This window comes from Scyliorhinus canicula, chromosome 13 (genome assembly GCF_902713615.1).
Source record: "Scyliorhinus canicula chromosome 13, sScyCan1.1, whole genome shotgun sequence".
Classification (NCBI taxonomy): Eukaryota; Metazoa; Chordata; class Chondrichthyes; order Carcharhiniformes; family Scyliorhinidae; genus Scyliorhinus; species Scyliorhinus canicula.
The window spans coordinates 12,458,046-12,483,909 of NC_052158.1; the positions used below are offsets into that span (position 1 = coordinate 12,458,046).

Consider the following 25,864-nt stretch of genomic DNA (forward strand, 5'->3'; position numbering starts at 1 on the left):
AGAGTGTGAGCCTGTGTGTGTGTGTGTGAGACAGGGCTGAGAGTGTGAGCCTGTGTGTGTGTGTGTGAGAGAGAGGTGAGAGTGTGAACCTGTATGTGTGACAGAGGTGAGTGTGTGTGTGTGAGACAGAGCTGAGAGTGTGAGTGTGTGTGTGTGTGTGTGTGTGAGAGAGAGAGAGAGAGGTGAGCGTGTGTGTGTGAGCGAGAGGTGCATCTCTGTGGCACTTGGACAGGCAAGCAGCAGACAGGGTTAAATCTTGCACGATAGCTGAAAAAATGAAAATCGCTTATTGTCACAAGTAGGCTTCAAATGAAGTTACTGTGAAAAGCCCCTAGTCGCCACATTCAGGCGCCTGTTCAGGGAGACTGGTATGGGAACTGGCTGGAGAGAGAGTAAGAACTGGGATGGAAGCAGAAAATGCTGGAAAAACTCAGCATATCTGACAGCATCTATGGAGCGAGAAAGTTCATGCTTTGAGTCCATATGGCTCAGCTCAGAACAAGAAAACCTTCTGTCCTTACTTGGTCTGGAGTGGCACTACTACCATGCTAAATGAGATAGACTTCAAACAGATCTTGCAACTCAAGACTAGGCATCCATGAGGCGCTGCGGGCCATTAGCAGCAGTAGAATTGTACTCAATCACAATCTATTACCTCATCATCTGGCATATCCCCACTCTACCATTACTGCCAAGCCAGGGAGTCGACCATGGTTCAATGAAGGGATTAAACAGACTGAGGGAAAAATAACTGCTCGCACGGATTCAGGGGGATAAGCCCACACCTGGCCTGAATAACATGCCCCATTCATACTTAAACCCAATAGTGGGTATACACAGAATGAGCAAGGGTGAGTCACTCGAGATCCATTGTCCTTCAGGACACTCCTGCCTGATCAGCCATAAGCCCAGTATGGAGTCTGCTGGCCTGTTTGTCCATCAGTGGGACGTTAATTGCATATCCATAGCATGGTACAAACAGGAGTGGGAAATCAAACAACCAAGATAATGCTGATGGGTTCAAGTTCAGCACCCAAGGCAAGAACCTTTTTTTGAGCTGCTGGGTGGAACTTAGAGAGAGAAAAAAATCCTGTTTTCAACAGGTCAGGAGAAGGATTTGAAAAGCCATTGAGAGAGATCAAGAAACACCATTCCCAGAGACAGGTTTTGAAAAGGGTTCTAAAAGAACTTCATTAACAGCAGAAAATTGCTTTGTAAATACAAGTAACATCTTTGCCTTTCACTGTAAGTGGAATGTCATCTGCATGTTCATTTGATGTGATGTTAAATAGGAATTTAAGTGTTAAGGTTATGAAACTACATATACACTGTTATTGTTAGGGTTGAATTTTAAAAGTTGATAGATTGCTTTTACTTTTGTTTTAATAAAGTTTATTTATAAAATAACCAAGCCCTATTTCTTATAATATCACTCCTGGAATGAATTGATCTTAATGCATATTATGGTTCTGGTCCAGTGTCTTAACCACTGTTGACAGCTGACCAGACACCCGTAAAACATCTACAAGATGCACTTCAGGAACTCGCCATGGCTTCGTAGGCAGCACCTTCCGAGCCCACCACCATTACCACAGAGAAAGACAAGGGCAACCGATACCTGGGAATGCCACCAATTGTAGATCCCCCTCCAAGTCACTACCATCCTGACTTGGAAATACATTGCTGTTCCTTCACTGTCGCTGAGTCAAATCCTGGAATTCCCTCCCTAACAGTTCAATGGGTGCACCTATACCTCAGGGAATACAGCGGTTCAAGAAGGCAGCTCATCACCACCTTCTGAAGGGCAACTAGCGATGGTCAATAAATGATGACCTAGGCAGCAAAGTCCACATACCATGAAAAAAAAAATAAACAACAGCTATGTTCATGGCATTATTTTCTCCGGTGGGCTAGGCACAACCTGATGCTCATGACGCCATTCGCCTGCGCAAAATGGTCGACTTGCGCAACGGGTTGATTCTTTAACTGCGCATGTGCGAAATGGACTTCCGGATCGCGCTGATTTTTTAGTTGCGCCAGGGTATTAATGGCATAGGCCACGTTGGTTTTTTTTGTGCCTTTTTGCCTGGATTGTATTTCTGCACACTGACCCGCGGCAAGCTCACTCACCCAACATAAACTTATTGCATCTTCTAACAATAAATTAGAATGATGAACTAACTGGCCAAGGCACTGTGGTGTAGGAAGCCATTCGGTAAGTAAAGTAAAGTCGCAATAGCCCCAGATGGCCATAGGCTGCTTTCCCCTTTGAGAGGAGAGAGCTGACTGGTGGTGAGGGCAAGGTTGAGAAGGGAGGGCCCTTCATGAATGGGGGAGTAACAAGGAATGTAGTGATAGTAGTGGATGGTCTAGTCAGAGAGATTGACACCATTCTCTGTAGTAAAGAAGGAGAATGGAAATAGTCCGTATGTGGATATTGTGAAGCACATAAAGGGTTAATGTAATGTTACAAAGGGTGTGGAGGAAGCACTTTTTTAATCTTCTACTCTTTTTCAGCCTCCAGTATTTGATTTCCAGAAGGAGCAGCAAAACCAGAATTACTAGATAAATTGCAAACGCTCACAAAGTTTTTAATTTTTGATACAAAACACGATTTGGTCACGGAGGAGGGTATCTGTCAGCATAGAAATGTTGCAAGTCTGCACATTTCAACGGAGACTCGTGACAAAAGAATCTACCACTTTTTGTATGTTTTTCAAACATATATCTTTCATGTTTCATTAATTTGAGCCTTACAATGCAGATCAAACCTTTCCATTACTGCATTAAAGTTTTTATTGTCATCACTATTTTCAATGGAAATCAGTTCTATGGCTTGTTCTCCAGCCACAGTGAGAAACAGCGAAATTTTCCACTGGTCACTGGCTGACTCGAGCTGAAGCCAAAAGTTACAACTGAAAGTGTTGCTTAAAACTTCTCCAATTTACATCTAGCTTACCAGAGGTTTTGAAGAGTTTGGGAGTCTGCAGACCTTCCACCTCTTCTTGTTTCACTTTGTGCTTCTAGATGTGACTGGCTTGTAGAATTTGATGGGTTTTTTTTAACAAAGATCTTTTTTTCTTGACAAAGTTTATTTTTTCGACAATCTCCTTGCTAATCTAACTAATGTAACTAAACCTAACTAAAAACCTTTAGCAATCACTCATGGTACCATGTTGTGTTCTTTGTTTTAGTTATTTCAGCATGGTGAAGATTGTAGTGCGAACAAAGAACAGCAACCTGTGTTTAATAAACAAAGCTAATTTATTAAACTACATTGAATTAGATTGAAACATATTACTAAGGAATTAGTTAAGTAAAGATTACACTACACATCTGCACTATTAACTACATAATTAGTTCAACTATCTCACAACTACTCTGCCTTGCTCTCTTCCACTCTCTCCATGTATCTCCATCTATCTCCCAGAAGTCATAGAGGCATGTGATATTTATATGGTTGCTCTATAGCACCATCTAGTGACTAGAGTGGTAACATTACATTAACCCTTTATGTGCTTTACAATATCCACAAATTGTGACAGTAACCACTAGTCTCATCTGCTGATTTACTGTCAGATTTTTATTCTCTATCCCTTCCTGTCATGGACTATTTTTCATTTTCAGTAATAATGGGATGGATTCTCCGCACCCTGTCGCCGAAATGCCGTTCGGCAATGAGGCGGAGAGTCCGTTTTGGCGCCGAAATCGTAAGCAAAGCCAATTTTCAAATTCTACGCCCCCCCCCGATTATTGCCGAGTATCCACTGCCTCAGGCCATTGCCTGAGGCCTGCCTTGTGATCCTCCGTTGCCGATTGGACAAATTCCCGACAGCGTGGGACTCGTATGGTCTCACCATCCAGGATCCTCGTGTGGCAGCTGCGGACTCAGTCCAGGGCTGCCACAATCGGGGGAAGGCCGATCGGCGGGTATGATTCGGGGCTGGCGGTAATGTATGCGGAAGTTCCGGTGCGAGTGGCCGAAAAGGGGCACTATTTTGCCTGTCCAGGTCCACGGGCTGAGTCCGCCATGGAGCAAGGCGCAGCGGCTGCAGTCCGTCGCCGTGCGCATGCGCGGCCTCTGACCCGGAAGTGCTGGGGGCCGTATCGGCAGCTAGAGCTGCGAGCTCTACGACAGCTGCCTGCCAGCCCCCCAGCAAAACGGTGAATCTGTGGACTTTCGATGCCAGTTTTCATGGCGTAAAAGACCACAGTTTTCACGACGGCGGGGGGGGGGGGGGGGGGGGGGGGACACTCCGTCCCAAAAATGGAGAATCCAGCCCAATACCTTTTTATTCTGTCTTGTCTTGACTCAGTGATTTACATCATCTTTCCACATTTGATCCCTTGCCCCCCACTACATAGTTTCAAACTCTTTCTACTTCCCTCATTATGAGGTTTGCAAGAAGACCAGACCCAGCATGGTTCAGGTGCAACCATCCCACTGTTAAAAATGCCACTTTCCCCAGAACTGGAGCCAGTGCTCCATAAACCAGAACTCACTTCTTCCAAACCAGTCATTGAGCCACATATTCATCTCCCTAATCTGATTTGCCTTATGTCAATTTGCACATGGCTCAGGTAATAGTCTGGAGATTAAGACCTTTGTGGTTTTGCTTCTTAATTTAGTGCCAAGCTTCTCATACGGACTATTCCCATTCCCCTTCTGTGTCCTGTGTATGTTGTTGGTACCTAAATGGAGCATGACAACTGGACCCGCCCCCTCCCACTCTAAGATCCTCTCCAGCCCTGAGCAGATACCCTGAACCTGGAGCCGGCCAGGCAACAGAGCTATCTGGACTCATGGGGTGGAATTCTCCGAGCCTCTGCCGGGTCGGAGAATCGCCGGGGGGCGGCGTGAATCCCGCCCCTGCCGGCTGCCGAATTCCTCGGCGCTGGGGTTTTGATGGGGGCGAGAATCGCGGCACGCCCGTCAGCGGCTGCTGTCAGTGGCCCACCCCCAGCGATTCTCCGGCCCGCGATGGGCCGAGTAGCCGTCCGCTTTCGGCAGGTCCCGCAAACGTGAATCTCAACAGGTCCATACCGGTGGGACCTGGCTCCACGTGCGGCCTGCAGAGTCCTCGGGGGGAGGGGGGGGCGGCGCGGTGGGATCTGGCCCGGGAAGTGCCCCCACAGTGGCCTGGCCGCGATTGGGGCCCATCGATCCACGAGCGGGCCTATGCCGTGGGGGCAGTCTTTCCCTCCGCACCGGCCACTGTCAACCTCCGCCTTGGCCGGTACGGAGAAGAACCCCCTGCGCATGCGCTGGGATGACGCCAGCACATGCTGCCGCTCCCATGCATGCGCCAACTCGCGCCGGCTGGCGGAGGCCCTTCGGCGCAGGTTGGCATGGCACCACGCCCTTCCGCGCCGGCTGGCACAGCAGCAAACACTGCGGCGCCAGCCCAGCCCCTCCGCACCTTCGGGGCGGCCCGACGCCGGAATGGTTCACGCCACTCCTCGGCGCCGGAGTGTCCCGCCCCGCCGATTCGCGGAGAATCTCGCCCAAGTTCTTTACTAGAGAATGGTGTCAATCCCTCTGACTAGACCATCCACCACTATCAATACATTCCTTGTTACTCCCCCATTCATGAAGGCCCCTTCTCAACCATGCCCCTCACCACCAGTCAGCTCTCCCCTCTCAAAGGGGAAAGCAGCCTATGGTCATCTGGGGCTATTGTGACTTTACATTACTTTACTTACTGAATGGCTTCCTACACCACAGTGTCATGGCCAGTTAGTTCATCCCCCCGCAGCCTCAATCTCATCCATTCAAGCTGAAAAAACCTCAAACCTGCTGGACCCTTGCAGAGGCAGGCGGTCTGCATGTCTGGCCTCTGAACACCCCCTTTATATGCTTCACCTGTAGTTACACCCTCGTGCCCTGACCACTGACTAAATCCGAAGACCCTATCCTTCGGGGTGCCCCCACCTCCTTGAATAAAGTGTACAGGTAACATCTCCCCTCCCTCATGTGCCACAGTGGCTGCAGCTTGGCTTCCAGCTCAGTAATTCAGAGCCAAAGTTCCTGCAGCCGCAAACATTTACTGCAGATGTGTTTGTTCTGGGAAACACAGCTATCCAGAAACTCAACATATCCTGTAATCCCAGCACATCCCCTGCTCTGCCATCTCCAACATGTGCTAATTCATTAATAATTGTAAATTCAATAATTTCTAATTAATAAATTCTGCACCTCCCAGTAGATTTTGACACTGCTAGTAAACTTTACAATACTGATAAAACAATACAATACTTTATAATTCTGATAGAATGATGGTCCTGTAATCCTGGTTTCCCTGCTCCTTCTAAAAATCAAATACTGGAGGCTGAAAAAGAGTAGAAGATAAAAAAAGCACTTCCTCCCCATCCTTTACTGAACTCCTGATTCTTGCAGTAACCCTTAACTAAAGCACCTTTTTTCTCCTGTGCGCTAAATTCCCACTTTGAAACAAATTCCCCAATACACTTATTCGGTCTCTGCCTCATTAAGGTGAATCTCCTCCCTCACTGGCAGTGCGCCAGCGCATGAGATCTTAATCTCTCTAGATTAAGGAAAACATTGCAGGGCTGGAGTCAGAGGATGTCCCAGGTGGGTCAAGGACAGTCTAGAGCTAAGGAACACAAATCCCGTGTCTGCGTGGGTTTCCTCCGGGTGCACTGATTTCCTCCCACAAGACCCGAAAGACGTGCTTGTAAGGTGAATTGGACATTCTGAATTCTCCCTCAGTGTAGCTGAACAGGCGCTGGAGTGTGGCGACTAGGGGATTTTCACAGTAACTTCATTGCAGTGTTAATATAAGCCTACCTGTGATACGAATAAAGATTACTATTGTTTAAAAAATTGCATTGTCCAATGTAGCCCATTGTTGCAAAGCCATGGGGAGCTGCCATTTAATTTGTTTGGCCAGCAGCTCTCCGGTCCCTGTACCAACAGCGATTCACTGGACTGAGGAAGAAGTGCAGGAGGATGCCTGAGACGGCACACGGGCACTGAATGCCCAGGTCATTTTAAGGGGTCCCAGAGTGGGAGGGTAGGGAAGTCCTGGAGGAGCACCAAGGGGTCGAATGGGTTGTCGGGGGAGAGGTCAGCGGGGGAAGGAGGTCTGGAGGCCAGTGGACTTTGAGGGGAAGGAAGCTGCGCTACTTTTAAAGACGGCTTCTGATGCAGGTAATATCCACTGTTGCCACTCGAGATGTAATTCTGTTCATTTTTGACCCATATAGGTTCAATCCTCCCATCAGCCTTTAAATTGAGTTTGGGCAGGAAATGACCCTATGCAACTTATAATTGGCCACTTAAGGGCCTCATGTGAGACAAGGATGGGCTTCCCATCTGAGGCCTTGCCCACCCCAATGTAAAATCATAGCAGGCAGGAACCCGGAGGAAATCCTGTCCCTTCAATTTCACACTCCTTCCCCTGCCTAAAAAAACCACCGGTTTGGGAGCATAAACATCTGGCCTATGTGTTAAATGCCTGGAAACAACTGATTGAATTTTAAAAAGATGAAGACACCTTTCCATTGACTTGAAAGTTTCAAAGGGGCCGAATATTTGTACCTGACAAATTCCAAATCTATCTGCAAGAGAACCTCAAAACGTTAGGCGAATATGAATGAACCACATTCAGTGTCTCTTTCGCCGGGCATCGGGCACAACTGGATGAGGAACAAGCATAAGACATAATTTAATAAAAGCAAATTACTGCGGATGCTGGAATCTGAAACAAAAGGGAAAATGCTGGAAAATCTCAGCAGCTCTGGCAGCATCTGTAGGGAGAGAACAGAGCTAACGTTTCTGTTGTGTTCTGCTGCTTCGGATAACACAGGCTGCTACTTGATGCAGTCTTAACTAAAGGATGCTCCAGACTCTGAAATGAGTTCAACGTGTTTATTGAACTATTAACACAGTTCTCAAATGTGTTCGACTCTCTGCTAATCTAACTGTAGTAACTCTAAGCCACGTGCTGGGTGTGATGCTGCTGATCAACCCTGTCTAACTCTCTCGATGTCTGTCTGTGGAAAGAGGCAGGGTGTGTGTGCCTCATCTTTTTTACAGTGTTTATGTCATGCCCCCTTGTGGTGATGCCACCACTGAGTGTCCTGACTGCCCATTGGTTGTGTCCTGTTCTGAGTGTTTATTGGTTGCATGTTTGCATATCATGACAGTTTCGAGTCCAGATGAACTCGAAAAATTATCTCTGGACTTGAAACATTAGCTCTTTTCTCTCCCCACAGATGCTGCCAGACCTGCCGAGATTTTCCAGCATTTTGTCTTTGGTATAAAACGTCATTTCTTCAGCCCCGGGATCCCCACTCCCAAGTCGGTCCAGTTGCCTCTCCTCATGCCCTTGAGACTTTCAATACTGAGTTTCCTGACATTTCCAGTTTCTCCAGTCAGAGGCTGGCTTCTCTGAGCATAGGATGCTGATAGGCTGACAAATATACTTATCAGCAGCCAATGCAGCGTGAAAATGACAATTGAATGGACAAGCTGGAAGGACAGCTTTTTTTCAAATTTAGAATGGCTGGGCCTACTACAGAATCCCTGGATGAGTCCCACAGAGCCCCAGCATTTCGGAAAACCCAGTATGGAAAATGCTGGGATAGGCTATCCGTACTTAAAGTTTAACAAGGCATTGGGACCAGATGAGATGCATCCAGGAATGCTGAAGGAAGTGAGATTATAAATTGTCGAGGCACTGGCCATAATTTTCCACTTGTGGGCTCTGTCTGTGAGCCGTTGCACGGCTCTGCCCATAGGGGGAGATCAGGAGCTTGTACAGGGCTCCACCCTCGGCTCCGCCCATGGCCCCTCCCACTACCGGACGTTTAAAGTGCTGCAGCCGTGTGAGCCTGCCCTCAGTTCTTCTGGTCGCAGGCAGGCTCAGTTGTAAGACTATTAAAACCACAGTTTACTTCCAATCGTGTTCTGAGTGAATTGATGGTCACATCAATTTAATAGTCTTAGAAAACTTGAAGAAAACTATTATGGAATCAGCCCTCAAACCTGATCGACTAGAACTCGACCCGCAGGCTGCAGAGGTGAAGGAAATCTTCCTACACTAGCTTCGGTGTTTCAAGGCCTACCTGGCTGAATCAAGCACCTCCGAGACTACAGAGGAGCAGAAACTCAGCCTACTGCTCGCACGGGTGAGCTATCGCATCTCTACGCAACTCAACTGTACCAACTCCTATACTGAGGCCCTTGCTATGCTCGACCAATTGTACGTGCGGCCTGTAAACAAGGTCTACGCGCGGCACATTTTCACTACCCGCCACCAGCGCCCCTCAGAGTCGCTGGAGGACTTCCTGCATGACTTAAAAGCCCTTGCTCGGGACTGCAACTTTCAGGCTGTAACTGCCTCCCAGCATACGGAACTTGCTGTCCGTGATGTATACATTGCAGGGCTCAGGTCTAACTATGAGCGCCAGCGACTACTCGAGAAAGGGGCCCAGAACTTGGAGAACACGGTAGCGCTAGCAACTACTATGGAGGTCGCGTTCCGAAGTCTAAACTCATTCCCCGCGGACCAAGCGACTGCACCAGGCCTGCGCCACGTGGCCATCCACCCACTATGGAGCGCCAGCGTGACATTTTTGTGGCCCACCCCAACACCTACGGCAGCACTGCCTGGCCCGCAACGCGACCTGCAGCAAAATCTGGCAAAATCCAAACCCTCTAACTCCTCCGCAGTCCAGAACAATCGCTCCCCCAACTCGCAGACCCCGCAATGTTGCAGCGTGTCTGCCGACTCCGCCACGGCCTGACATGTGCGACTCATGGGGACTGCCATCTTGGCAATCCGCCCCCAAGTGGCCGGCCATGTGCGAATCATAGGGGCCGCCATCTTGAACGCCATCTTCCTCGCCGCCCGTCACGTGCGATCCATGGGGCGGCCATCTTGGACGCTATCTGCTTCATCACCCGCCACGTGCGATCAACGGGGGCCACCATCTTGGCCATCACCCGATGTTCACCTCGACGACTACGACCTCCGCGGACAGTCATCACGGGGCCACTCCAGCACTGCTGATCAAGCCGCCGACTGCCCGTAACTCAACGCAGTCACGTTGGACCAGTCGCGTCTGAAGCACCTCCAGAGCTCGATGATGTTTGTTCAAATCAACGGATAAAAGACACCATGCCTCTTCGACTCCGGGAGAACTGAGAGCTTCGTACATCCTGACCTCGTAAGCCACTGTTCGCTGCCATCTTCCCTGCACAGCAAACTATCTCTCTCGCCTCAGGCTCGCACTCGATCCAAATACAAGGGCACACCGTCGCGACCCTAACGATTCAGGGCGCCAGCTACTCTAATTTCCAGCTGTACGTACTCCCCGATCTCTGCACCCACTCCTACTCGGACTCAATTTCCAATGTAACCTCAAGAGCCTCACACTTAGCTTCGGCGGACCCCTACCTCCCCTCACTATATGCAGCTTAGCGACTCTAAAAATAGACCCCCCTCCACTCTTCGCTAGCCTAACGGCTAACTGTAAACCAGTAGCCACTCGCAGCAGGCGGTACAGTCTGCAGGACAGAGTATTCATCAGAGCCGAGTATTCATCAGAGCCGAAGCCCAGCGGCTCCTACGTGAGGGAGTCATAGAGGCCAGTAACAGCCCCTGGAGAGCTCAGGTGGTGGTCGTCAAGACCGGGGAAAAGTTCCGAATGGTGGTTGATAACAGCCAAACCATTAACCGGTTCACGCTCCTTGATGCGTACCCCCTCCCCAGAATTGCAGACATGGTCAACTAGATCGCCCAGTACCGCATATTCTCCACGGTGGATCTGAAGTTTGCATACCAACAGCTCCCAATCCGCCCGGAGGACCGTCACTACATGGCGTTCGAGGCAGATGGCCGCCTCTTCCATTTCCTAAGGGTCCCCTTTCGCGTCACGAATGGGGTCTCGGTGTTCCAACGAGCAATGGACCGAATGGTGGACCTGTACGGGCTGCGGGCCACGTTTCCGTACTTGGACAATGTCACCATTTGCGGCCATGACCAGCAGGACCATGACACCAACCTCCACCGATTTCTCCCAACCGCCCAGAAACTCAATCTCACATACGATAAGGAGAAATGCGTTTTCCGCACTACTTGGCTAGCCATCCTCGGCTATGTCATGGAAAACGGAGTCCTGGGCCCCGACCCGGACCGTATGCAACTCCCTCTCCCTCATTGTCCCGAGGCCCTCAAAAGGTGCCTGGGATTATGCCCAGTGGGTCCCCCAGTATGCGGACAAAGCCCGCGCATTATTTAAGACCACACTCATCCCACTGTCAGCTGAGGCCCGTCAGGCCTTCAACTGCATCAAGGAGGACATAGCCAAAGTCTCCATGCGGGCAGTGGATGAATCCGTCCCCTTTCAGGTGTCGAGCGACGCCTCAGAGGTCGCTCTCGCCGCCACTCTGAACCAGGCAGGGAGACCAGTAGCTTTCTTCTCCCGGACCCTCTCCGCTTCGGAACTTCGACACTCCTCAGTCGAAAAAGAAGCTCAAGCCATTGTGGAAGCCGTACGGCACTGGAGGCTCTACCTCGCAGGTAGGAGGTTCACCCTCATCACCGACCAGAGATCGGTTGCCTTCATGTTCGACAACTCGCAAAGGGGCAAAATAGAAAACGATAAAATCATGAGGTGGAGGAATCATATATCGACCGGGGAAGCTCAACGAGCCCCCAGGTGCCCTGTCCCCCGGCACATACACCAGCGCGCAAGATGACCTCTGCCACCCGGGGGTCGCCCGGCTCGCCCACTACGCCAAAGCACGAAATCTGCCTTTCTCCACCGAGGAGGTAAAAGCCATCACCAGGGATTGCCCGATCTGCGCGGAGTGCAAACCGCACTTCTATAGACCAGACAGGGCCCACCTGGTAAAGGCATCCCGGCCCTTTGAACGCCTGAGCATCGATTTCAAAGGGCTACTCCCCTCGACCAATCGAAATGTGTACTTCCTCAACATCATAGACGAATTCTCCCTCTTCCCCTTTGCCATCCCATGCCCCGATATGACCACCCACACAGTCATCAGAGGCCTGCACAGTGTCTTCACCCTGTTCGGTTTCCCCAGCTACGTACACAGCAACAGGGGTTCGTCCTTCATGAGCGACGAGCTGCGTCAGTATCTGCTCGACAAGGGCATCGCCTCGAGCAGGACTACCAGCTATAACCCCAGGGGGGAACGGGCAGGTGGAGAGGGAGAACGCGACGGTCTGGAAGACCGTCCTACTGACCCTGCGGTCCAGGAATCTCCTGACCTCCCACTGGCAGGAGGTCCTCCCCGACGCGCTCCATGCAATTAGGTCCCTCCTGTGCACCGCCACCAAACAGACCCCTCATGAACGATTATTTGTTTTCCCTAGGGACACTACCACGGGGGCTTCGCTCCCATCTTGGTTGAGGACACCGGGCCCGGTTCTCCTCCGGAAGCACGTCCGGACACACAAAACGGATCCACTAGTAGAGAGGGTACTACTGCTACATTCAAACCCACACTAAGCCTTCATTGAGTACCCTGAAGGCCGTCAGGACACCGTTTCCCTCCGGGACCTGGCGCCTGCAGGATCCACCACTACCACCACCACCGCCGAGGTACCCCTCACACTACACCCCACCCAACCCCCCACGCCCTGCGTCCCCGCGCCTATAGTTCCCTGTGCCTCCCTTCGCCCATCGCACCGGTCAGGAATGGAGCTCGGACCGAAACACCCCCGGAGTCCACCCCCATACCCACACCGACCGTCGCCACCCGAACAGGCTGCAACCCCGGTGCTCCGCCGATCCCAAAGGACGACTCGGTCACTGGACCGGCTCAACCTGTAGACCCGTCACCCCCGCCGGACTTGATTTTTTTTACAGGGGGTGAATGTGGTGAATGTAATTCACACTGTATGGTATTGTGTCCTTGTGGGCTCTGTCTGTGAGCCGTTGCGCAGCTCTGCCCATAGGGGGAAATGAGGAGCTTGTACAGGGCTCCACCTTCTGCTCTGCCCATAGCCCCTCCCACTACCGAAAGTATAAAGTGCTGCAGCCGTGTGAGCCTACCCTCAGTTCTTCTGGTCGCAGGCACGCTCAGTTGTAAGACTATCAAAACCACAGTTTACTTCCAATCGTGTTCTGAGTGAATTGATGGTCACATCACCACTCATCCTCAGACTTGGGGTGATTCTGGAGGATTGTGGAATTGCAAATCCTTGTTCAAAAAATATAAGCCCAGAAACTATAGGCCAGTTGGCTTAACTTCAGTGGTAGGGAAGCATTTAAGGATGACAATTTGGATAAAACGCATTTTAATTTGGGAAATGCAGGTTGATTAAGGAAAGCCAGACTAGATTTCTTAAAGGCAAATCACACTTACTCATTTTGAGTTTTTTGATGAGATAACATTGAGGATTGATGAGGGTAATGCTGTTGATGTTATGCACATGGATTTCCAAAAAGCTTTATTGATAACGTGCCACACAACAGGCTTGCGAACTTAAATGAAATGAAAATGAAAATCGCTTATTGTCACAAGTAGGCTTCAAATGAAGTTACTGTGAAAAGCCCCTAGTTGCCACATTCCGGCGCCTGTTCGGGGAGGCTGCAACGGGAATTGAACTCATAGAATAAAAGGGACAGCAGCAACATTTGTGAAAGAAACAAAGTCATGGGTCATGAATGTTTTTCGGACTGTGGGAAGGTGGATAGTGATCGGTGTTCGGGCCCTTGCTGTTCCTGATATATATTAATGACTTACACCTTGTTATACGGGGAACAAGTTCAATATTTATGAATGGTGCAAAACGTGGGACTACTGTGAGCCAGAAAAAGGATGGTGCAGAACTTCAGAAATATGTGGGTCGGTTGTGGGAATAGGTAGATAAATGTCAGATGAAATTGAATGCAAAGAAATGTGAATTGATTAATTTTGACGGGAATAAAGCAGAGAGGCAATGTAAATTAAATGGTACAATTCTGCAGGAGTAGCGGGAAATGGGCTTAGAGGTGAATGAACGATTGAAGGTTATAGAAAGGTTGTGAAAGCAGTTAAAGCATTCAGCACCGTAAATTTGATCAATCGGCGGATAGAGTACAAAACAAGGAGGATATGTTCATTTTGTATAAAACTTTGGTTCAGCTTCAACTGGAGTGTTACATCCAGTTCTGGGGACCATACTTTAGGAAGGAAGTGAAGACATTAGAGAGGGTACAGATTCACTGGAATGTGTCCAGGACTGGGGAAGTTGGGGCCTTTTTCGGTTGAGAGGAGGTCTGGTAGTTAATGTTCAAGATCAACAGAAGTCTGGACAACTGGAGAGGGAGAAACTGTTCCCATCAGCAGAAGAATCGAGAACCAGAGGCAGAAAGATTTACGGTAATTGCCAAAAGAAGCAATGTCGACATGAGGAAAAACCGTGAGATGCAGCGAGTTTTTAGGATCAGGAATGTACTGACAGAGAGCACGGCAGCCTTCTAAGGGGAATTGCCTCATTATCTCAAGAAGATCAATTTTCACAGCCATGGGTCAAAGGCAGGCGAGTGGCTCTGGCTGAATTGCTCTTCTGAGGTTTAACACAGAGACAATGGGCTGAATAGTGTATGCTGTAACCATCCTGGGATTCTATGAGAATGAACAGAACATTGGCACAGTGAGGAAGATAGAATAAATTAAAAAACACCTATTCCTCCAAGTAGTAAAATAACAGGCAATATGGAGGATAAGTATGATCAATGGGACCAAGGTATTCTTTCATTCATAGTGGAAGCCCCTTGTTAGAAATTAAAAAGGCAAAACTCTGGCATTTTTGTATGTGGGTAGACAATGTGGTATATTGGACAAGGTTGGTCTTCAACTAATGTTACAAAGAAAACATGGATTATCTGGGCTGGATTCTCTGGTGCGACCATCAATTCACTCAAAAACACGAGTAGAAGTAAACCGAGGTTTTAATCAGCTTAGAACAGTGACTGTCTGCGACTGGTACAATACTGTGATCCGCCTACAGATCAACTGCTCTTTATGCTTCCTTTCAAGGGGAGGTGCCATGGGCGGAGCCCGTACATGCCCCAACGTATCCCCCTGTGGGTGAAGCCACACAATGGGCCATAGGTGGAGCCCACAAGGTCAACAACATAACATAGCTGTAACACAATGGCAGAACATGATACTAATACACTGGTGAATTACTAGTACTATACATTCACCACATTCTCCATTCCTGAGATTAAGTGTTGACGCCGGGGCAGGTTTCGTGGACCTTCACAACAGGAAAGCTGGCGCCGAACCTGGACAAATTCAGAGACTGTTAAGGAGCTAGCACCTGCACAACATGGAACACAATCGATTCCAATGAAAAACGGTGCAAGATTCACCGGATCCATGATTGACACTCGGCAGGCTGACACGCTGCAGCCACACACACTCATCCCCAACAACAAGATGGCACTGGTTGTGCCCATACAGCTGATTGCTCGGCTGGAGCCAGAGGGCACCTCGGGGGGTGGCCTGGGTGGACACCTATACAACACATGGCCCTGAGTTCACAGTGGGCTGTCAGCGCCATGCACAGCTGCGTGGCTGCCTTTCCGGCTGCGGCAATGGTGTTCCGTGCCCGCCCACCCCGACCCCACAGCCCACTTCCTGGCCCCCCCCCAGCTACTCCTCCCCCGGCCCTGGCAGAAGCCCCCCTGGCCAGCAGCACAACTGTCAGCAAACTATGGTGGTGTTGGACACTTTCCGTAACCCCTCCCTCTCCCTCAGCAGCCATGATGCTGGTTACACAAATTTTAAAAGCACAAGCGAACCGCTCCGTCAGGAACTCGGCCTATTGGCGGCAGAGAATCACGGAGGCCCCGGAGAATACCGGGTCAGGCGCAGTGCGTACTGTACGTGCGTTCTGGACCGTATTGACGCTGCTGTCGAGGTGGTGAATTGCGATTTGGCGTCAAATGGGCGCCTGCTGCAATTTGGCATCGGAACCCATTCACTGCCCAATGCCGATTTCGGCCTCAGCCATGGAGAATCCCGCCCAGTCATTACCGCATTGCTGTTTGAGGAAACTCCTTGGGTATAAAAAGGGGCTGCAATATTGGACTGATGATGACACTTGCATAGTATATGTTTGTATGTGATTTGGGACTGCTTGAGATCCTGAAAGCTGCAATATATAAAAGCAAGTCTTTCTTTAGTTCAGTCAACCTATTTAGAGTGCCTCTCATACTCACATTGCATGTATTGTTTGTTCCATTGTAAGAACTAGTGCAGAATGATTTTGTTGACCCATTCACGTGCTCAAGTCTCTGAAATGGGTGCATTCTGGCCTTGATATTTCCTATCTGTTCATGACAATTCATCCTCAGCATTTGCACCCCTGAACCAGCAGTTTGAGGGTTCAAATCCCATTTCAGAGACTTGGATCCATAATCCTGGCTCACACTTGCAGAGCAGTCCTGAGAGAGTGCTGCCCTTTTCAGACGCCACTGTCCCTCAGGCGCGATTAAAAACTGAGACCCTGATATCACCCTGAATTTTGGTGAGGAGGCTGATCAGCAAAAGACCATAAGAAGTGGGAGCAGGAATAGGCCACTGGGCCCATCGAGTCTGCTCCGCCATTCAATGAGATCCTAGCTGATCTGATATAGCCCTCAACTCCACTTTCGCACCTTTTCCAAATAACCCTAGATTCCCTTACTGATTAAAAAAATCTGTCCCTCTCAGCCTTTAACATACTTAGCCACCCATCCTCTACTAATTTCTGTGGTAAAGAAGTCCACAGGTTCACTACCCTCTGAGAGAAAAATTTATCCTCATTCTATCTGAAATGGATGACTGCTTACCAGAAATGGCCCTAGGGTTGCTGGCGCCCCGGGCAAGCTGAATTTCGGCGCCCTTCGGGGAGGGGGCTCCGTTCACCGGGGGGGGGGGGGGGGGGGGGGGGGTGCCGGAGTGACCTGGTAGATGATCGGGACCCACCGATCGGCGGGCTGGTCTCTCTGTCGGCAGCCTCCTTTCTTCCACCGGCGAGCCTGGATCCATCCACCCTGTTTGTGCGGGGCGGCCTGGGGGAGGGCGGCCACCGCGCATGCGCTGGTTAGCACCGGCCCAATTGCGCATGCGCGGGACCCGAGTCTTTTATGCGGCGCCGGGTCTCTGACGCCGGTCACGCACTCCTTGATGGTGCCCCCTAGCACATGCCGCCCCGGGCGACTGCCCGAGTTGCCGGTACCTTGAGCCGGCCCTGCTGCTTACGCTGAGATTACAAAAGGAAACATCCTCTCAGCATCTACACTGTCAAGCCCCATGGGAATCCAACATGTCTCAATAAGGTCACCCTCATTCTTCTAAACTCCAGTGAGTACAGGCCCAACCTACTCAACCTTTCCTCACAAGAAAACCCCTCCATACCTGAGATCTACCTTGTGAACCTTCTCTGGGCTGCCTCCAATGCCAGTATATCTTACCTCAGATAGGGACCAAAACTATTCACCGTATTCCAGGTGTGCCAAGTTAAACTTTAGCAAGGCTTTCCTATTTTTAATACTCTCTTCCCTTTGAAATAAAGGCAAACATTCCATTTGCCTTCCCAGTTACCTACTGAACTTGTGTGTCAGCTTTTTGTGATTATGCACGAGGACCCACAAGTCCCTCCCTGCGGCAGTTTTCCGTAGTCTTTCTCCATTTAAATAATATTCAGTTCCATTATTCTTCCTACCAAGGTGTACAACTTTACATTTCCTACATTATATTACATCTGCCAAGTGTTTGTCCACTCACCAAAACTATCCATATCCCTTCATAGTCTCTGTCATCCTCACTACTCATCTCACATATTTTTGTGTAATCTGCAAACTTGGCAATAATACCTTCACTTCCCTGGTAGAAGTCATTCATATGTATTGTGTCTAATTGTGACCCCAGCTCGGATCCCTTTGGCATGGGTTACAAGTTACCATCTTGAAAATTCTCCTCTTCTCCCAACTCTCTGTCTTCCATCAGTTAGCCATCGCGGCTAAAAGACGACCCCAAAAACATTGGACTTTTATCATGTTAAGTAGCCTTTTGTGTGGTCCCTTATTGAATGCTTTTGGAAGTCCAAGTATATTACATCGACTAGTTCCCTTTCATCTATCCTGCTCGTTCCCACCTCAAAGAATTCTAATAAATTTGTCGGGCATGATTTTCCCTTCATGAAGCCTTGCTGACTCTGCTTGATTATATAATGCATTTCTAAATGCTCTGCTATTACATCCTTTATAATGGACTCTTAACATTTTCCCAATGGCAGATGTTAAGCTAACTAGCCAATAGTTACTTGTTTTTTCCTCCCTCTTTTTTTGAATGACCATGTTACATTGGCAGTTTTCCAATCCTCTGGGACTTTTCCAGAATTAACGATTGGAAGATTACTACCAGTGCATCCACTATCTCTTTAGTTACTTCCTTTAATATCCTGGATGCAACCCATCATGTCCCAGGGACTTACTGGCCTTTGGCCCCATTAGTTTCCCTCATAGTTTTTTCCCTAATTATTGTTATTGTGTTTCATAGAATTTACAGTGCAGAAGGAGGCCATTTGGCCCATCGAGTCTGCACCGGCCCTTGGAAAGAGCACCCTACCCAAGGTCAACACCTCCCCCTATCCCAATAACCCAGTAACCCCACCCAACACTAAGGGAAATTTTGGACAATAAGGGCAATTTATCATGAACAATCCACCTAACCTGCACATCTTTGGACTGTGGGAGGAAACCGGAGCAACCGGGGGAAACCCACGCACACATGAGGAGGATGTGCAGACTCCGCACAGACAGTGACCCAAGCCACAATCGAACCTGGGACCCTGGAGCTGTTAAGCCATTGTGCTATCCACAATGCTACCATGCTGCCCTTACATTTATTTCTTCCCCCACCTTCTACCCCTTGATTATTTATTTTTAGAATGTTATTAGTTTCTTCCACATTGAAGATTGGCACAATGGGTGAGATCGACCATCCGCATTGCGCCCGAAAGACGTGGCGCAGGTTAATGCAACTGATGCCAGTTGATCCCTCTTCCTGGATCTAACCAGCTCACCATGGCTCACGCGGTCTAACCAATATGGAGATGCTCACTTTTTGGCAAAACTGCATATCAGAGTGAGACAGCTAGTCTCACTCTAATATGCGTTCTCGAGATCTACTGTCATGTGAGAGTACCTTTAAGAAATAGGTGTTTAAGAAATGTACCTTTAAGAAATGGGTGTTGGGGTAGCATGGTGGTGCAATGGGTTAGCCCTTCAGCCTCATGGCACCGAGGTCCCAGGTTCGATCCCGGCTCTGGGTCACTGTCCATGTGGGGTTTGAACATTCTCCCCATGTTTGCAGGAGTTTCACCCCCACAACCCAAAGATGTGCAGGCTAGGTGGATTGGCCACGCTAAATTGCCCTTAATTGGAAAAAATAATTGGATACACTAAACTTATTTAAAAAAATAAATGGGTGTTTACTACTGCAGTGATGTCAGAGAGTGGTTGGAGCTGGGCTGTCTGTCATCTTTTTCCTTTCGTTTTAGGCTGCTTGCTGCAGGGTGTGTTTTAGTTTCATTTTCAGCGTTGGAGCTGAAGCCAGACAGAGCAGGTGTTCTGTTGATCTCTCTGCCAAGAAAAGACTATCTCTTGATCATTTGGTGATTTCAGGATTATAAATGTTCTCAGTAGTGAATGTAAACCTAATGTGCTTCTGTTAAAAGGTGTTTCTTTTGTCTTCTGGATGTTGTTTTGGAAGTTATTAAGGATTACTTAGTGTTGTATTCTTTGGGGGTTGTATTTGAATTGATGGTTGCTAAGATGTTCACTGTATGTTTTAAAAAGGTTAACTCGAGTTCATAAAATAAACATTGTTTTGCTTTAAAAAATACTTTTCCATTTCTGCTGTACCACACCTGTAGAGTGGTCCGTGTGCTCCCCATACCACAATCTATTAAACGTTGTGGGTCAGGTGAACTCCATGATACACTTTGGGGCCCTCTAAACCTGGGCCCATAACACTGCCCAAGGCATGCAATCTGACAACCTTGGAGCTCTGAGGCGATCGCCGTTCAGTGTAGGTGCCCATAAATGGGGACCATATGGAATGGCACTCAGGGGGGTCTCTCAGGGGATTGGAGGCCCCCAGGTGCTTGCCCTCTGGTCAGGGTAGCACCTTGGCACTGCCAGCCTGGTTACATCTTGCCATCCAGAAAAAGACCCATTTATCCCGACCCTCTGTCTGTCAGCCAGTCTTCTGTCCAAGCTAATAACTTACCCATAATCTCTGGCTATCTCTTATTTCTGAGTAAATGATCCAACTTCACAGTCCTCTTGCCTTGCTTGCCAGCATCTAGAAAAGAAAAACAGCTAACCTCTGTGATTTGGCACCAATAGCTTGACGTCAAGTGTAGTGCTCACTGCTGCCACCTCTGGGTGGAAGACTGTACGCAGCTTCATTTATTTTCATTCAAAAGGTGGCAGTGGCCACTATTCTCAATTTAAAAGTCGGTAGTGTCATAATATGCACATATACATATCATGAGGTAAAGACAGGCAGTGATAGACACCCATGTTCGCCAATCAACACACAGGACAGAACACAACCAATCACTAGACAGAACACTAGAGGGGGGCTTCCCACTATAAAACACACAAGGCATCAGCACTCTGCCTCTTTCTACTGGTGACAACTGTATTGACAGTCAGGGTGTATATATTAGTTTGCACTTTCTACACGTGGCTCAGGGTTAGCCTGGTCTAGTTAGGTAGAGTTAGTATACTTAGAGTAGTAGAGTGTCAATCCACAGCAAGCTGTGTGCCTTGTTACAGAAGTTCAATAAATCTTATTGAACCAACGTCTAAGTTTGGTGTCAGCTTTACAGTCTAACTGCATCCAGTTGCAGTCCGTGTTACCCCATGATCAATAACACGGCAGGTAGCAGCCATTGAACTCTTCTCCTGCTATCAGAACCACCATGGAAAAGGCCCAACCGAACACTTTGCAACCCACCCATGGGTCACGACCCGCACTTTGAAAAGCCCTGTCCTGTGCCAATTTGCACGCGGCTCAGGTAATAATCTAGTGATTATAACCCTGGAGTTCCTGTTGTTTGATTTAGTGCCTTGCTCCTCAAACGCTCAGAACCTCTTTCCTTGTTCTACCATTGTCATTGGTACCAACATGATCCTCGATGAGGGGATCTCCCCATCTCACGGGGCACAGTGCCAGGACCCAGGCTCAATTCTGGCCTTGGGTGACTGTTTGTGTGGAGTTTGTACATTCTCCCCGTGTCCTTGGGTTTCCTTAGGGTGCTCCTGTTTCTTCCCACAATCCAAAGATGTGCAGGTTATATGGATTGGCCGTGCTAAATTGCCCCTTAATGTCCAGGGATGTGCAGATTAGGTTATTGGATTACAGTGATAGGTAGGGATGGACGCTTGTAAATGGGCTAGGTGCTCATTCGAAGTGTGGGTGCAGACATGATTGAGCCAAATGGCCTCCGTCTGCATGGTAGGGATTCTATGATTCTCACTGCAAATTCCTCTCCAGCCCAGAGCAGATGTTCTGATCCCTGGCACCGGACAGGCAACACAGCCGTCGGGACTCTGAATCCCGACTACAGTGTCTATTCCCCTGACTCTACTACCCCGATTACAACATTTCTCTTTTCTCCCCTGACTTGAATAGCGCCCTGTACCATGTTGCTGTGGTCAGTTTACCCATCCTCCCTACAGTCCCGCTCTCATCCACACAGAGAGCAAGAACCACAAACCTGTTGGACAAGGGCAGGGGCTGAGGCTCCTCCAGTGCTACCTCTTGGATCCCTCTACCTGCCTCACTTGTAGTCGCACCCTCCTGTCCCTGACCACTGACCGAATCTAAGGGGTGTGACTTCCTCCTGAAACCCAGTGTCCAGGTAACTCTCCCCTTCCCTGATGTATCGCAATGTCTGAAGCTCAGGCTCCAGCTCATTAACTCTGAGCCGCTCTTCCTCGAGCAACCAACATTTGCTGCACATGTGATCGCTCTGAATCACAATGAGTTCCACCAGCTCCCACAGGCTGCAGCTACAACACATCCCCTCGCCCTCCACCCTTATTTTATTTAATTACATTTCCAATTGTTTCTAATTTTACTACTGATGTTTAGTTTTCACACTAGCTTTTGTGGATGTGGTAAGAGAAACAAGACACTCTAATGCCTCCCAACCCTACTCCATTCAAATCACTTACCTTAACTCCACATTCTCACATTGCAGTGGCCACTCCATGCACACTGCACGTTTGAGGCCTGTTTTAATACTCTCAGCCTCTCCTCTTTCTCGAACCAGTTTTAGCCAGCTACTAACTCTCCACTCTCCATCCCAGGTAAAGGCACTGCCATAAGAAGACTGTCCATTGATTATTGATCGATCAGCCTCAGTTGAACTGTAATTGATCTAAAGATTTTCTTCCTTCCAGGTCACGTTAGATATCAACAAACAAATGGTCTTTGTCGTGCTTTTGTTTATGGCAGTGCTGTCTGTGGTGTACCTTTCCTATCATCCTCCCAAATTAACGTGAGTAGCCTTTCAAACAGAGTTTTCATTTCTTTAATTCCCTGTATGTGTAAACCTGACCATGAACAGTTCGCCAGGATTAAGGCTGTACCTGTGGTGATGACTCTAGTGTATGGTAAAGACACACAGGAGACAAACCTTCAGTCCACGATCTATGCAGAAGTGAAACTTCACAGGGAACACACGTACAGACCGTGTCGCGGGATCTGGAGAGCGCGGTTCCAGGCAGAGAAGTCTGTGGACCTACACTCACCTTAATCCAGAGTAACACCAAGACAGGTAGCACTCAGCTCAATTCTCATTGGGACAAAGACAGGTAATACTCACCTCAGTCCACAGTGAGACTGGGACAGGTAACACTGACCTCAGCCCACAGTGAGACTGGGACAGGTAACATTCACCTCAGTCCACAGTGAGACTGGGACAGGTAACACTGACCTCAGTCCACAGTGAGACTGGGACAGGTAACACTGACCTCAGTCCACAATGAGACTGGGACAGGTAACACTGACCTCAGCCCACAGTGAGACTGGGACAGGTAACACTGACCTCAGCCCACAATGAGACTGGGACAGGTAACATTCACCTTAGTCCCTGAGAGACTGGGACAGGTAACACTGACCTCAGTCCACAATGAGACTGGGACAGGTAACACTGACCTCAGCCCACAGTGAGACTGGGACAGGTAACACTGACCTCAGTCCACAATGAGACTGGGACAGGTAACACTGACCTCAGCCCACAGTGAGACTGGGACAGGTAACACTGACCTCAGTACACAATGAGACTGGGACAGGTAACACTGACCTCAGCCCACAGTGAGACTGGGACAGGTAACATTCACCTCCGTCCCTGAGAGACTGGGACAGGTTACACTCGCCTCGAGGGCAGCTTGGTGGCGCAGTAGTTAGTACAGCTGCCTCACGACGCCGAGGTCTCAGGTTCGACCCCGGCTCTGGGTCACTGTCCGTGTGGAGTTTGCACATTCTCCCCGTGTTTGCGTGGGTTTTGCCCCCACAATTCAAAGATGTGCAGGGTAGGTGGATTGGCCACGCTAAATTGACACTTAATTGGAAAAAAATGAATTGGATACTCTAAATTATTCAAGATAGTTTTTTGAAGAATAAAGGAATAAGGGGTTATGGTGTTCGGGCGGGAAAGTGGAGCTGAGTTCCCAAAAGATCAGCCATGAATGGCGGAGCAGGCTTGAAGGGCCAGGTGGCCTACTCCTGCTCCTAGTTCTTATGTTCACCTGAATTCACAGTGAAACTGGGACAGGTAACATTCACCTCAATCCAAAAGTGAGTCTGGGACAGGTTACATTCACCTCAGTTCCAGTGAGACTGAGATAGTTGACATGGGACAGTTTACACTCACCTCAGTGTCAGTGAGACTGGGACAGGTTACATTCACCTGAGTTCACAGTGAGACTGGGACAGGTTACACTCACCTGAGTTCACAGTGAGACTGGGACATCTAACACTCACCTCAGTCCCAGTGAGACCTGGACAGTTAACACTCACCTTAGACTGTAGTGAGACAAGAGCAGGTAATTCACAGTCCACAGTGAGACTATCACAGGTAACACTCACCTCAGTCCGTAGTGAGCCAGGACAGGTAATAAACATACAAACATACATACAAACATAGGAACAAGGAGCAGGAGGCCATTCTTCCCATGACTCTGGTTTGCCATTTAATAAGATCATGGTTGATCTGACAGTAACCAAATCTGCACCCTGATAATTATCTCCGATAACCTATCACCCTTGCTTACCACAAATCTATCCATCTCTACCTTAAATATATTCAGACTCGGCTTCCACCGCCTTTTCAGGAAGAGGGTTTCAAAGACCCGCGACCAACTGAGAGAAAATGGACAACCCCTTATTTTGAAATAATGACCTCCAAGTTCTAGATTCTCTCACAAGAGGAAACATCCTCTCCACAGTCACCCTGTCAAAATTCCTCAGAGCCTTCTATGTTTCAATCGAGTCACCTCTTATTCTTCTAAACTCCAGTGTGTACAAGCCTGGCCAACCTTTCCTCATAAGACAATCTACCCAGGCCAGGTATTAGTCTGGTAAACCTTCTCTGAATTACTGCTGACACATTTAAATCCTTTCTTGAATAGGGTGACCAATACTGTACACAGTACTCCAACTGTAGTCCCATTCGTGCTCTGTACAACTGAAACATAACCTCCTTATTTTTCTACTCAATACCCCTCGCAATATATTATAACTTTCTATTAGCTTTCCTAATTAGTTACCTGCATGCTAGCCTTTTGTGATTCATGCATGAGGATGCCCAGATCCCTCGGCATCTTCGAGTTCTGCAATCTCTGAATGGGGAGTTGGTAGCGTAGTGGTATTGTCACTATACTGGTGAGTCAGACACTATGGTAATATTTGGGGGACCTGGGTTCGAATCCTGCCACAGAAGATGGTGGAAATTGAATCCAATAAATATCTGAAATTTTAAAAAAAATACAATGATGATCAAGAAACCATTCTTCAGTGGGCAGCATGGTATCATAGTGGCTAGCACAGTTGCTTCACAGCTCCAGGGTCCCAGGTTCGATTCCCGGCTGGGTCACTGTCTGTACGGAGTCTGCACGTTCTCCCCGGCTCTGTGTGGGTTTACTCCAGCTGCTCCGGTTTCATAGAATTACATAGAATTTACAGTGCAGAAGGAGGCCATTCGGCCCATCGAGTCTGCACCGGCTCTTGGAAAGAGCACCCTACCCCTACCAAGGTCAACACCTCCACCCTATCCCCATAACTCAGTAACCCCACCCAACACTAAGGGCAATTTTGGACACTAAGGGCAATTTATCATGGCCAATCCACCTAACCCGCACATCTTTGGACTGTGGGAGGAAACCGGAGCACCCGGAGGAAACCCACGCACACACGGGGAGGATGTGCAGACTCCGCACAGACAGAGACCCAAGCCGGAATTGAACCTGGGACCCTGGAGCTGTGAAGCGATTGTGCTATCCACAATGCTACCGTGCTGCCCACAGTTCCTCCCACAGTTGCCCAAAAAAGGTTAAGTGGGGGTTACGGGGATAGGGTAGATACGCAGGCTTGGGTAGGGTGCTCTTTACAACGGCCGAAGCATACTCAATGGGCCGAATGGCCCCCTTCTGCACTGTAAATTCTCTGAATCTATGAATCTCGCCGTTCAGGTACTCTGCTTTCTTTTTATTCTTCCTGCCAAAATGGCCAATTTCACGTTTTCCCACATGTTACTCCATTTGCCAGATCTTTGTCCATTCTGTTAACCTATCAATGTCCCTTTGCAGT

General features: G+C 48.8%; 1 protein-coding gene across 1 annotated transcript in view; it reads left to right on the forward strand.

Moving 5' to 3' along the window:
• Positions 1 to 25,864, forward strand: part of LOC119976141 (N-acetyllactosaminide alpha-1,3-galactosyltransferase-like) — a 57,191-nt gene that overhangs the window by 12,346 nt on the left and 18,981 nt on the right. The window contains exon 2 of the mRNA XM_038816336.1: positions 22,456 to 22,553. Coding sequence (XP_038672264.1) covers positions 22,456 to 22,553 — 98 coding nt within the window. The remainder of the gene's footprint in view (positions 1 to 22,455; positions 22,554 to 25,864) is intronic.